Source organism: Perca fluviatilis, chromosome 1 (genome assembly GCF_010015445.1).
Source record: "Perca fluviatilis chromosome 1, GENO_Pfluv_1.0, whole genome shotgun sequence".
NCBI classification, from domain to species: Eukaryota; Metazoa; Chordata; class Actinopteri; order Perciformes; family Percidae; genus Perca; species Perca fluviatilis.
This window is the reverse complement of record NC_053112.1, coordinates 9,949,040-9,964,156: the sequence shown is the minus strand read 5'-3', so window position 1 is coordinate 9,964,156 and position 15,117 is coordinate 9,949,040. Positions and strand designations below refer to the sequence as shown.

The 15,117-nt window shown below is 40.7% G+C and overlaps 2 protein-coding genes across 2 annotated transcripts in view; one reads left to right on the top strand and one right to left on the bottom strand.

Moving 5' to 3' along the window:
• Positions 1 to 15,117, bottom strand: part of LOC120559226 — a 339,258-nt gene that overhangs the window by 19,489 nt on the left and 304,652 nt on the right. Inside the window, exons 16-21 of the mRNA XM_039800789.1 lie at positions 6,344 to 6,700; positions 5,968 to 6,198; positions 5,397 to 5,750; positions 4,850 to 5,056; positions 2,768 to 3,025; positions 2,395 to 2,493 (exon numbers count right to left, since the gene is read on the bottom strand). Of these exons, the coding sequence (XP_039656723.1) occupies positions 2,395 to 2,493; positions 2,768 to 3,025; positions 4,850 to 5,056; positions 5,397 to 5,750; positions 5,968 to 6,198; positions 6,344 to 6,700 (1,506 nt within the window). The remainder of the gene's footprint in view (positions 1 to 2,394; positions 2,494 to 2,767; positions 3,026 to 4,849; positions 5,057 to 5,396; positions 5,751 to 5,967; positions 6,199 to 6,343; positions 6,701 to 15,117) is intronic.
• Positions 1 to 15,117, top strand: part of LOC120559237 — a 353,225-nt gene that overhangs the window by 247,148 nt on the left and 90,960 nt on the right. The window lies entirely within an intron of this gene.

Sequence of the window (15,117 nt, the reverse complement as noted above, 5' to 3'; positions counted from 1 at the left end):
AAGCATCTGCAGGGTTAAAGGTGAGGGGCTTGTTCTGCAATTCCAGTGAATTTACAAATACTTCACCAGGCGCTCCAAATTCCTGGTTTCAACATTTATTTCATGTTGTCTGTTGTGGGATCAAGTCTCATTTTCAAAGCCAAAAAGTGAACCACAGGTTCTGTTTTTGTCGGTGTAATGCCTACTGATCACCAGCAGAGGGAAATATAATTCAAGGATTGCCTAAATCCTCTTTATTTACAAACCCTATCATGTCTGTGTAGATGGAGAGGTTTATATTATTTTATACAGTGTCCCTGTCTCAGCACCTTATAATTTAGCAGAGGACATGAAGCATTATTCAAATGTTTCCAGGTGAGAGAGGACTCTGACTGAACTCTTCTTCTGACCTGAGCTTGGTTGTCTGGTCTCTCTCCAGGCTCGCTGGTTCGTTTCCAGGACCTCTTTCTTCTGGAAAGGAGAATGAATGAACAATCAAATTAATCATCAGAATACAATTCTAAATTACTAAATGATTTAATGATGCATTACTAATGTAATCACAGTAAAACTGAACTGCTCACCTAATAAATAGGAAGGCACAGAGGAATATGATAGCCAGGAAAATAGCAGTGATGGATCCAGCAGCTACTGATTTCATTGAACCTGGGAAACAGTGATGAAACCAGATGATTCATTATGGAATTACAAGTTGTTTGGGTCCTTTAGCAACTGATAATTAGACATAAGATCATAGATCCTCAGACAGATACATTCCACATCATGACTCATGTGTACTGTAGTTCTGCATTTGTTTTTTGCTTAACGTCCTATAATGTAAAAATGATCTTTCCAACAATGTGTGTTAATGTGAGTTTTTATGAAAGTCAAACCTCTGGATTAGTAATTATTGTTTTGTGCAAACATTTAATTTGCAAATGTATTCATGTTGACATCTATTTGTCATTAGGTAGATAAAGAACTGGAAGGTTAAGATCATGTGGAAATATGATTACCTGCTACAACAATCAGATGTAAGGTGGAGTTCTGACGTCCTCTTCTGTTCTGGGCTTCACAGTAATAATTCCCACTGTGTTCAGCTCTGAAGTCAGTGATGGTGAAGATCTGTCCTGATGTTTTTGGTGAGTCTTCATTCTCCTTGTACCAGGTGTAGTTAGCTGCTGGGTTAGCATCACTGCTACAGGTCAGAGTCACTGAACTGCCCTCCACTATCTCAGCAGAGGGACTCACTGACACAGAGGGAAGCTTTGGACCATCTGGAGAAGAAAATGTATAAACTCACTAACATTTGTGTGCAGAGCTGATTCTAGGGAAAGGCTCTCTCAGTGTTGCAGATACAATGTTAACACGCATGCATGTATGATGGTGCTGAGGTGCAAAACAGAAAACCTTTTTCGTAAACACAGTATGAGAAGACAAAAAGTACTCCAACCATACGCCGATATGGGTCGTTTGTTACTACCCTCTAATACGACCCACAGGACCATTTTCCATCCTCATATCTAAACCAGAGAATGTCAGTTGCGGATTTAAACACATCATTAACGTAAAACGGTTACATTTTGGTTAGGTTTAGGCACAAACACTACCTGGTTATGCTTAGGCTCCAAAACTACTTAATTCAGTATAGAAAAAGATTGTTATTTGGGTTAAAATCAGACATTACTTCACTTCCGGTTACGCACATGACTTAATGTGACATTGTAAAGATAAAAAAACTCAAATTTACTTTAATTATCAAGGTTGGACAGGCCTGTGTGTACGTATTTAGTGAGACACAAATAAGACAGAAATGCTAATCCGACTTCCGAGTACAAATGGAACGCACTATTATATTTCGTTGCCTTAAATCCGGCTTTGTTCCCGTCATAACTACTACGGCCACTAGAGGGCGCCGTCACTATTAACATAAATATAGGTCGTAATTGATGCTTGAACAAATGACCCATGGGAGCGTTTTTCGGGGGAGGACAGTCTCTTCTAAGAACATTTTGATCTTTTTTTCACTGTTACAGATGTTCACTAGCTAAAGGGATTTTATCTGATGCACCGGTGATCACAACCACTGCTCTGTGTAAAGGGGGTAACTGCAAACTTTCTACTGCAAATCAGAAAGTCTTCAGCTGGTAGGCCTGTTTACGTGTTGCTTCTTCGTAACATGACATGTTTTTGCAAGCCACTGTCTCTTATTAAACTGAATGTGTAAATGATTTGCCGATGTTTTCTTCTTACACTGGACATCTAAGAGTAGAGACGTAGAGTTGGTCCGTCCAAACTGATTCTCAGACTTGCAGTGGTAGTTGCCTCTGTCCTCAGAGCTGATGGAGGGGAAATGATAGATGACCTCTGGTCCTTGAAGCAGTGTTTGGTTCTCCTTGTACCAGGTGTATTGACCTGCTGGGTTAGCATCACTGCTACAGGTCAGATTCACTGAACTGCCCTCCACTATCTCAGCAGAGGGACTCACTGACAAAGAGGGAAGCTTTGGAGCATCTGGAAAAGATATTAAAATTGTTTTGTTATGAATTCAGGTGTGTTGCAGCTTCTGAAACTTTGGAAAAGGCGAATACGATTTTTTGGAAATGGCAAATAAAAATCTTGAATAAGATGGTTTGAACAGTTTAGTTTATGAAGTGTATGTGATTGCCAATGGTGATTAAAACGGCCTCTGTGACATCTACTGGAGCTGCTCAGTGTGAAGAAAGCATTATCTGCTAAACCTGTCTTTTGTTAACTAAATGCAACACATTTATATGTTTTTACTCACAATTCACATTAATAAATACAGCTTCAGATGTCCTCCTCCCGAGCTCATTCTGAGCTGTACAGTAATACCGTCCAGAGTCAGAGGGCTGGATGGAGCTAAAGACAAGCTGTGGTCCTTCACTGAGCAGTTTTTGGTTCCCCTTGTACCAGGTGTATTTAGCTTCTGGGTTAGCATCACTGCTACAGGTCAGAGTCACTGAATCATTCTTCATGATGTCACCAGGGGGAGTCCTCGACACAGAGAAAGGCTTCGGAGCATCTGGAGGAGATGATATGACCAAACATTAATATGAGAATGTTCATCACCAGGGAGCTGCTAGTGGGTGCTGTAGCTTCCCATAGGATTGCCATAGCACCCCCTTAGCACCCCCAAGAAATTGCTGTGGTTGATTTATAAATAAATAAAAAATTGTTAATGTGTAATAGTATAATTTATATTTGAATAATGAATAAATATATTAATAAAACAAACCGAGTATTCTTAGGCTAAAAAACACAGGTGATCGTATTCGGCCAAAGGGTGCAGCACACATTGAACTTTTGACCTTACTTCCGCAGTAACGTTTTCACACAGAAGAAGAAGAGCTCAATATTTGGAGCCGTTAGGATTAGAGAAGTGAGTCTAACGCTAGCAATGGATAGTTTTTACTCCCTAAACATCAAGGTGTGGAGACGTCATCAAAACCTGTAAATGAGACTGAGAAATTGTCACCAACCAGGACGAAGAAAAGCGGCCAGAGGAAGATGACCTGACCACGGCCGTGATTGCTGCTGAGGATGCTTAACGTCACCCTGCTGTACATGACATTAGACCAGGGGACCGCACAGCCAGGCCACAGTGGGTGAGTCAGCTGATAGGGGTCCATGCAAGAACTTTACTCTTATCTCTGTGTTTTACAGAAATGTGAATAAATGGATCACTGAACCTAAAGTTATACAGCGCACAGGACATTGGTTTATTTTTAGCCCAGAAAACATGTTCGCCCTCAGTGGCTTATTTAGACATATTAAGTCACTACAGATATGACTACATTATTTTGACCATATGTGCAAGTGTGAAAACTGTGTGAGGATACATGCGCGTGTGTTTTTATGTGTGTGCTTGGCTATGTGTGGTGTATTTGGCCTGCTGCATTTCTCTTCTGAGCCAATGTATGAGAGCTGCAGTAATGATTGTTTGAACCCGCGGCAGAGGTGGGTGGGCATCTGAAATTTAAAACCTGTGACGTCATCACAATGTAAAGTCTTTCAGCTGAGCATATTCAGTGGGCCATATCATGGAAGTAAACCCGGAAATTTTGAAAAATGTTTTGCATATGTGCCAGTTGAGCAACTCCATTGAAGTGAATAGGCGCCATTTTGGAAAACTAAAACCCAGCGACAAGTGTGGGAATTCTTGAGTTATTGCTAAAAAGAGTTTTTGTGAGGTAACAGTGACCTTTGACCTCCAAAATCTGATCAGTTCATCCTTGAGTCCAAGTGGACGTTTGTGCCAAATTGAAGAATTTCCCCACGGGGTTTCTGAGATATTGTCTTCACAAGAATGGGACACACAGACAGATGTACGGACAACCCTGTCGCTGGAGCAGCGCACAAAAAAGCATTTACTTACATCTGTGTGGTGTGGGCTATTTCTTTACATCACTGCCCCAGCTGACACATTATTTGAGCATTATTGCCACCAAGTGTCGATCAGTGGAATCAGCATGAAACTCAGCAGGGTGTAAAACGAGAAACCAGCATGCATGTGTGTCTTTGTGTTACAATTTGTGTCTGATTTTCACCTAAAAAACATGTATTTTTGTCACTTGGTGGCAGCAGAAACTAGCTGTAAACTGTCACCTTATTTCGTTGATATGGCAAACTGTTGCCTCTTTACACATGCAGCAGATACAAAGCCACACTAGCATTCATTGTGAGTTGGGTTTCGTATGGAAATATCTGAATCTTTAGCAGCTAATACATATCATATCACAAGAAAGGACTCATGTGCACCATTGTTTCTGTAAAAAATATTGATTATAGCTGCTATAAAGTTTCCACCTTTTGACGTTGTGTTTGTGAAAGAGAAGAGTAAACTCACACACTGGAGTAGAGCGGTATCTCTGGTAAGAACAGGAATAGCTGTCTGCAGAATCAACGTGACCTCCGTAAGAAGGAGATGTTTCTCCCTGAATCATTGTTCCATTCTTGTACCAAAGGAAGGAAGAGCGGTCAATAAGACAGCTGCTGTGACAAATCAGCTTTGGACCAGTCGAAGACCAGATCACCTGCACCTGCAGATCTTGATCTGTGAACAAGGAACACAAATGTCATTTCAATTATACCATGCACAATCTATCACTTTATATGTACACTTTCATCTCTTATCTAACCAGGTAAATGATCTTTGTATGTAAAACATACACATACACAACAGCACTCTAAACTACAACTAATCACAATGTTGTGCTTGGCTCATGTGCTTACGCTCCATGTTTGGAGCATATTTACTTTTTATTTAATACTTTCCCTTTTGTTAAACTTCACTTTTAACTAACCAGGCATATATCAAAATATATATGAGAGCACATAATCTTCTTGAGTGATAAATATATTTTAACATAACAATAAATTGTATTGATCAGTACCTGTGACAGTCAGAGTTGTTCCAGGTAAACTACTCCTCCATTCAAATCTTGGTGTTATGAACTTGAAGTGATACTCAGCTGAGTCTCTCTCTCTCAGGTCAGAGATTCTCAGAGTGGAGCGTCCTCTCCATGTTTCAATGACCTGAACACGACCTGAATACTGGGAGTCTGTACTAAGGTCTTCAGGCTGGGAAGGATTCTGCCACTGATGACTACGTTCAGGACTGAACCAAAATTTAGATGTGATAGATTCATAACTGCTGTACATGCAAGAAATGTCCACTGAAGAACCTTTGAAGGCGCAGACGCTTCTGTCAGTGTACGTCACTGTGTTGCATGAATGTCCGTGGCCACCTGAAATATTCAATATTTTTTATTATTATTATTATTATTATTATTATTATTATTATTATTATTATGACAACTAAAGTCTTTACTGCAGTAGTACACAGCTGGTTTTATTGCTGTGTACAGGGTTGTTTATGTGAAAGACATAAGAAAGAGATGGTACAAATCATTAGCTAAAATACAACAGTAGTAATGTTAGTGGAAGACTGTGGAGTAAACTCACACACTGAAGGAGAGGGGGAATCCTTATATGCATTAAGGGCGCAGGAATAGCTGTCAGGAGGATAAAAGTAGTCTGAATAAGAAGATGTTTCTTTATTTATTTTCTCTCCATTCTTGTACCAGATGTAGGAAGAACGATCAGGGAGAAGACAACTGCTGTGACACTTCAACTCTGCCCATGTACAGGTTTCAGAAATGCATGATTTTACTCCACGTATCTGTACCTGGAGACCTGGATTCATAAAGAAACAGACATATCATTTTAGACTGAACTGTCAACGTAGACACAGAGATAACTGAGACACAGACATTGACAGTAGTGCTTCCTAAATGTTGAGCATTTGGAGCAAACTTACAGTTTCCTACAACAAAGTTACCTGTGACAGACAAAGTGACTCCAGGTGAACCGGTATATCTTCCACCTTCTTGGTTTGTTATGAACCTGAACTCGTACTCAGCAGAGTCTCTCTCTCTCAGGTCTGAGATTCTCAGAGTGCAGATTTTCTCATGACAACTGTACTGCACACGACCTGAATACTTTGAGTCTGTTCTCAGATCCACAGGATCTTCATCCTGCAACTTAGTGAACCAGAATGTTCTCTCAACTCTAGTATCACTGCCTTCCCACCAGGATGGGTATGTGTAGCTGCAGTGTATTTCCACTGTTGATCCTTTAACAGCACAGATCTGAGTAGAGGTGTAAGTCACTCCCCAGCCATCCTGACCCTGTATCACTGTAACACAGAGCACATCAGGAAGCCCAGTCAGACTAAGGCCGGCCACACACTGGCTGCATGGCGTGAGCGTGTCAGCTGCGTGGCGTGTCCGTTTATATTTCGGCTCCCATGTTAACAGGTTAGAGCTTACACACTACCTGCGTGACACGCGCTTCTCAGGCCGCACCGAAAACGTGTGCCTGCTAGAAATAGAACCAACGCCTATTTTTTCACGCAACACGCAAGCGTGTTGAAAGCATTTCCAGGCAAAAGATGTTTATATGTCATTTTGACCCAAATACATATTAATAAATGACATTTTGACGTTTGAAAAGTCTCTAGGTTTTGACATAAATGCAGATATAAATGTAATTTAAAAAAATAATAATAAATAATTATTGATTTTCAAATATTGCACCTGTCAATACAGAACAAATTATTGTGTAGCCTATTTTGCCGTCAATACTGCCGACGTTGTCTTTGCTGTAATCAAATCAGTATATATTTATGTTTAACATGAAGTATACTGCTTAAGTGCAGTAAATCAATGGGAAATATACATGTGTACAGACAAGGCTAGCAGCAGCAGCGCTGCATCAGACACGTTTCGACACGTTTCAACACGCCGGCCTTAGAACAACACCAGAGGACTGACAACACACTTGCGTGTCGCGTAAAAAATAGGCGTTGGTTCTATTTCTAGCATGCATGCGTTTTTGGCGCCTGAGATGTGCATGTCACGCAGGCATGTGTAAGCTCTGACCTGTTAACATGGGAGTCGAAATAAAAACAGACACGCCACGCAGCTGACAAGTTCGCACGACGCAAGCAGTGTGTAGCCGGCCTCTGTACCTTTGTAGCCTATTGTATTTTGTTTTCTTGTAATATGTTGAATATGAAACTATATGTTGTCTTGTACGTTTATGATTTTCTTGGCCAGGTCGCCGTTGCAAATGAGAACCTGTTCTCAACGGCCTACCTGGTTAAATAAAGGTTAAATAAAAATTAAAAAATTTTTAATTATTGGTGTTTTCACAGCAGACAAAGTTCAAGTAAGTCATTGTACAAGTAATCCTATGTTCAACATTTTGTTACCGAGAACAAGCAAAGTAGAAAGAAAAAAAAACATCATCTTCGTAGTAAGATTTCTTTTAACGGCTACGGTTCAAAGCGAGCTTAAAATGTGACAAATACAGTATATATAGTTAAAAAAGAAGGTACATAGGGTGACAGACAGTCAGCTTCAGTTACAAATCAAGCGTTGTTTTTTGACGTGCTGGGAGTGAGACTGTGTTGGTTTGGTGACAGTGACTGCAGTGAATATGATTCGGGGGTGCAAACTGTTCCAGGTTACCTTTCACCAAGCACCTTCTCAGCTGATGTCACTGCAACAGGTAATCACCTTGGGGCAACTCAGGTCTTTGGTGTTTTTTGCCCCCAACGTCTCCTTCAGCGCGGCAATGGTTATGTTTAGGGTTAAGGTTAGGGTTAGCTGCCTGGAAGGCACCGTTGGAGGCAAAAAACACCATTGAGCGGCAATTCTGATTATGTTTATATCTGTGAAATGGTCTATATTTGTACTTCTTTGTTGGGGACTTCCTATGTTTTTAAAAATGTATATACAAATCAAGTATTAATGTTATTTCTGGTTTATGCTGAAGTGAACAGAGGAATGGAGAAATATGCATATCATTCAGTTTTACATGATAATATATAATGCTAAGGAACAGTCACAGCTGAACACATGATCTCTGCTCTGCAGTTAATCTCTAGGTGCACTGAGGCAGGACATCATACAGAGGGTGCAGTGAAGGAACAGCAATGTATTGAACCTGTGAACAAAATAAAATGGCAGAAGATTAATATTAGAAGGATGAAGTGTACGGAAATAAATAATCTGCTCAGTTGCTTTTCTGTCTGTGGTCACTCAGGCTGCTGCAGAGTGTGAATGGAAACTGTAGAGAAATGGAGAACACTGAGGCGAGGGCAAATAGTGTGACATGTAGATAACACACACAGACTTGTCCCAGAGAGATAAATAGCAAGATACTAATATACAGTGCAGATACATGTGTATATAAATATTCTTCAAAGTTCTGGCTATCTCTTAGAGACCTGAGAGTATTTTAACGTTAGCTGTTCCTGGGACTGCGCTCTTCTGGACAGAGATCTCAGATACAAACACATAAATATAGAATCTGCTTTGCTTGGTTGCTTTTTTTGTCGGTGGTCAGGCTGCTGTAGAACGGAAACTGTAAAGAAATGCAGAACACTGAGGTGTGAGAAACTCACACATGGCTGTTATTGTTAACCAAACATGGATGTGTAACACACATAAACAAGCAGACTGGTAACATTTGGTGTAGGCACACAATGTTGATAATGATGTTGATTAGAAAAAGTACTTTTAATAATGTTGGCTTGTTTAGGTGGCTCCGTTGGATAAACTGTGTGCAGAGATGTCCTCCATTTAAAATGGGATGAAAACACAGGAAACTAGAAGGGCAACTCTGAGAGCACAGACCTCCAAACAACAGACAAACTAATCAAGTCAAAAACATCACCTTCTTGGCAGAGAAGACACTTAACATTTGAAAAAACACTCAGACCTCAAAGTATCAATCTATAAATTGGGAACTCTCTGAGCGTGTCTCCACACATGCGCAGTACGAGCAAGCATTTCTGTCCTCTCTGCATGTTGACAGACAGTGGTGCTCCGTCACACACACACACGCAGAGGTGCGGACGGAGTGAAGCTACGATGCCTCAGCAGTTTCTTTGAGTCACGGCAGTGCCGGTAAAGCGGTTGCAATGTGTGGTTACATTTTTAAACTGTACTTACAATTTTGCTGAAACTTTTTATAAAATTTTTAAAGGCGTTTTTATCCGAAAGCGCGTTGTGGTGCGGATACAGACAGGCAGGCAGACAACAGGGTTCTTATTGCCCTGGGGACTGACTGACAGGCTGGGGATTGTAGGGAAAGCAACTTTATTTCTATAGCACATTTAAGCCAAAATGCAATTAAAAGTAGTTAACATAAAACATTAATATACATATGTAAATATAAAGGCCATGCCAGTGATTAAGTTTACAGATGGACAAAGCAGGCCAACCAACCCTAGCATACAGGGATCAATGGTGAGTTAGGGCCTTAAGATTTGTTATGGACCTCAATGCTCCATGGTATACAGTATCTAAGAAGTGAAGGCATTAGGAAGATGCATATATAAAACAGAACCATAGTCAAACACAGTCATAAAAGGAGCAGCAACAAGTTTCCTTTTTGCAACAAAAGAAAAGCAAATAAAAACCCAGCCTCAGCTTCAACTTCTTCACAAGTTGCTGAATTTGAGACTTAAAAGAGAGAGAATCGTCAATTAAGAATCTTAGGTATTTGTATGAAGATACAGACTCAGTCACATTGCCCTGAAACGTAAAAAAAGATGGAAGGTTCAGTGGCTCTTTCTTTGAGTTTGTGAACATCATGACATTTGTTTTGTCAGGATTCAAAATCAATTTCAGCTCATGAAAGCTGTGTTGTAGTATCAATAATAAAAGCTGCTAAATGCCTTACAATATACTGTAAATGTAGATGTGCACTACAGTACCTTGTACAGAGAGAAGGAAGACAACAAATCCACTCGCTGCTGCTCTTAAACTCATAGCTGCTCCTCTGGTCTCTGTTAAATCAGCAGGTAGATCACATACATGAGAAATACTGTGTGTCAGTAACTCACAATAATCATGTCTACATTAGAAAAAGGAGGATGTGGTCTCTTAAGACAGAGTGTGTCTTCTGTGGATGGTACAGTAGTGTTAAATAGATATCAAGCTATTAAAAACACGCCTAAAACACGACTTCCTTCCTCTTTACATCATTAATATGCAGACTGTAAGCAGACAAATGTCTGTAAATCTCCCAGTTGAAATGAACAAATTATTCTTACTGTTGTTATGCTAACAATGCATTAAGTTCTTAAAATATGGTTCATGAAAATGAAGGCCTGGGTATGAGAAGTACGGTGGCCGACCAGGGGCAAACACAGTGCAACTTAATGAAACACACAGAAATAGACAAAACACAAGCAAATTAAGAAAACATCTTCATTAATTTGACAACACATGAGCAGCATTTAGCAAACGTGCAGCAAATACACACAACACAACCAAATACACAAACACGCTGCAAAAACAGAAACGATGCGGGCCTCAAAACGCAACACCTGCTCCCATTGAGCCCCTTCCTCCTCCCCCCACTCCATCTCCATCCACCCGCTCCACAAGGAACGCATTGCCACTCCCGGACCAGATCCCGCTGGAGTGTCCAATCCCACCGTAGTTCAACATCACGTCTCCTTAAAGGAACACACCAACTTATTGGGAATTTAGCTTATTCACCGTAACCCCCAGAGTAAGACAAGTCGATACATACACTTCTCATCTCCGTGCGTGCTGTAACGCTTTCTGACGGCTCCAGCGGCATCAGGCCATCACAGAACAGGCAGGTGAATGGTTCCAGTAATCCTACTGCTCCGAATAAGTGACAAAATAATGCCAACATGTTCCTATTTACATGTTGTGATTTGTAGAGTCACAGCGTGTACAAAAAACAATGTAACATGAGGCATAGCCATCTTCTAAACGTAAACAAACCGGGAACTATATTCTCAGGCGGAAGAATATAGTACTTGGGCGGAGTGATTTGCTCGCAGCAAGCCTGTCTGAGAATATAGTTCCCGGTTTGTTTACAGATAGAAGATGCCTGTGTCTCATGTTATGTTGTTTTTTGTACACGCTGTGACTCTACAAATCACAACATGGAAATAGGAACATGTTGGCGTTATTTTGTCACAATTCGGAGTAGTAGGCTAGTTGGAACCAGTTACCTGCAGCCGGATCTGTGCTGGGCTAAGCTAATGCTGGAGCCGTCAGACAGCGTTACAGCACTCAAGGAGATGAGAAGGGTATGTATCGACTTGTCTTACTCTGGGGGTTACGGTGAATAAGCTAAATTCCCAATAAGTCGGCGTGTCCCTTTAAGTCCTCTAATATTTCCTCATTTATGTCATCAACACATCCATGATTCATGGAAATGTTGTGTAAAACACAACAAGCTACAAAGAATGCTGCGACTTTTTGAGGACTGTACTGTAAAATGCCTCCTGACCTATCCAAACACCTGAATTGCATTTTCAGTAATATTTTTCTTTGTAATTATGTATGGTTTGCAAAAATGGGAACTGCTGCGTCCATGTAGATGAGAGAAGCAAAGTGTATGCGCGTTGTGCACACGCTACATTATGGCCAAGCATGCGCCCCTAAAATAGCATCTGAATAACGCGCCACTGACTTTAGGCTAGCGCCACTGACTTTAGACCAGGTTTTTCCTGGTCTATGGCGGAATTGTTTTCTGAAACTGCAAAATAGCACCAGGGAACGTTTGCGCCTGAACACGCCTCCTCTTTTCACTGAACCGCCCCCGGGAGCGCAAATACATTCGATAATTTACCGACGTGAGTCTGTGGAGGGAAAAGTCTGCTGTGCAAAATAGGAATGATACATGCGTCGGTGTAAAAAGGCAATTTGCGCTGAATGCAACATAGGGCCCTCTGTCACTCTGTTGCAGGTTTGACTATAGACACCTGAAAGATAAAAGGATTTTAAAACAGCACTGGTACGTCTTTTTACATGCAGTAACACAGAGCAAGTAGAGCTAAATGACAAATGCATGTTGCTCATACAGAAAGGGGAAGTGAGGTCACACACACACACACACACACACAAACACACACACAGTTTATTTAACAGCATGGCTTAAAGTCTACAGCACAACTAGCAGCCTCATGAGGCAGTAAGGCTCATTTAATGGTCCCATGGCATGACAATTTCACTTTATGAGGTGTTTTAATATTAATAGGAGTTCCCCCAGCCTGCCTATGGTCCCCCAGTGGCTAGAAATGGCGATAGGTGTAAATCGAGCCCTGGGTATCCTGCTCTGCCTTTGAGAAAATGAAAGCTCAGATGGGCCGATCTGGAATCTTCTCCTTATGAGGTCATAAGGAGCAAGGTTACCTCCCCTTTCTCTGCTTTGCCCGTCCAGAGAATTTGGCCCATCCATGAGAAAGAGAGAGATATCATGGCTTGCAAACAAGCAAAGTGGCAGTTGGTCAAGGCTACACCCCCACCCTCCACCTTGCCCCCCCTCTCTCCTCCTGAATAGCATTTAAAGCTACAGACACAGAAATGGCACGTCGTACATAAAGCTCATTGTGGGACTGGCTCTAGTGGCTGGAATTCTGCATCAAGGCTGAATTTCAGGAAAGAGACTTCAGATACAGTATTAGGGGACCACTAAGGTCTATATAAAAGAGACTTCAGATACAGTATTAGGGGACCACTAAGGTCTATATAAAAGCATCCAAAGTTATCTGATAGAGCAACAATTTTCTTTTTAGTAAGACAAAAAAAAAACATTTCGGTCCAAATGTGGCGACAGAAGAAAGACACTGCTGTTACCTTAATAAATATATAGACCATTTTAGGACAGGACTGTTTTTTGTTGAAATATCACCTGTTCATACTAGTACTACTATTAATGAAGTAATATGAGACTTTAAATGTTCAAGTTAGACAAATCAAGTGGACATCTAGAATGTAATTACCCCTTCCTTGAAGTGTTGAGCTGCAGTGGAAGGACAGAGTCAGTTTGATTCCATCAGGCAGTTGCTGTTTTAGGTTGTTCACCAGAGTAAACCTTTATTACACTGTGACAAGTTTTACAGATGGACAACATTGGGCAAGTGAGAAATACATCAGATCATACCAACTGATTTAAATTGTATTTGCACTCATAACATTAATCAAAAAACTTCATTCTGAAGAATGAACCCAAAAAGAGTTTGTTTAAAGCTGATATCAAAAGCTTGCACCTGAACACTCCCTCTCCCTCTGCAACAGTGAGAGGGAACTGGCATCATGTTCACACTACAATACATGCAATACAATACAATTCATTCAATACAAATGAACAACTAGCAAAGTTTGACAGAGCTGAGCTCATGTTTTTCAATGTGTAAAAATATACCATATAAGATCTACTGTACATGCTGTGGAATAGTTGGACTTTACTGGCTTTCTCTGCCAGGACAGGTGTGATGTAAAGGGTGAACAATATTTCTTAAGTAGTTTACTACATAAAATAAAAAAAACTCATAAACAACAAATGATGACCCTTTGGTAGAGTAAGTTCTGTCCCAAATCTCTCTCTCTCACCTCCACAGTCTCTATGGGTTCATTTGGTTCAGTGGTGGAGCTCAGAGCTTTCTTCTTCCTGAATTTAATCCAAAAACAAATAAATAAAAGGTTTAATGGGAAACTGCAAAACTATGATTATGAGTTGAAGTAATAGTAAAAAATCTGTGATGATTCATTTTTATTTTCTCACCTCATCCACCAACAAAAAAGAAGCAGAGGAATCAGCCCCCCAACCCCACCAGAGTCAACCTGATGCTGTTTGTTATCAGTGTTATTGTTGATTTATCTAGAAAGGGAGATAGACAGTCATTACATAAACAGTACTGGACCTTATTGGGGGGGTTGATTCATAAATCAGCCAATTAGTGTCATGGAGAATCTTACCTGCTACAACAGTCAGATGTAAGGTGGAGTTCTGACGTCCTCTTCTGTTCTGGGCTTCACAGTAATAATTCCCACTGTGTTCAGCTCTGAAGTCAGTGATGGTGAAGATCTGTCCTGATGCTTTTGGTGAGTCTTCATTCTCCTTGTACCAGGTGTAGTTAGCTGCTGGGTTAGCATCACTGCTACAGGTCAGATTCACTGAACTGCCCTCCACTATCTCAGCAGAGGGACTCACTGACACAGAGGGAAGCTTTGGACCATCTGGAGGAGATGTGTTAACAGAGATTACTCTAGGTTAAAGGTGACTCACTGCAGAAGAACACATGGTATTTAAATTACTAACTCTGTGTAGCTGTGTCTATCAGCATTATATACTTTGAAGGTGGTCTGACTACATTGATGTGTGATGCTTTGAGTCCTAAAACTGCACAAAACTCCTAAAATCTCCTGGAGCTGTGAATGGGAAGCAAGAGCTAGAGCTGAAGAAAGTAGTTATGATCAGTTCAAATATTTTCCAGTAAAGACTGGACAGATTTAAATCATTAATTTTAAATAAATAGTTTCACTCACATGTCACATCAATAGATATGTATTGAGATGTCTTCGTCCCCAACTTGTTCTCAGCTTCACAGTAATAAAGTCCAGAGTGAGAGGATTGGATGGAGCTGAAGACAATCTGTGTATTTTTATAGAGAGGTTTACCATCCTTGTACCAGGTATAAGTAGCTGCTGGGTTAGCATCACTGCTACAGGTCAGAGTCTCTCACCCTGAGGACCAGAGACAGAGAGCAGCAGA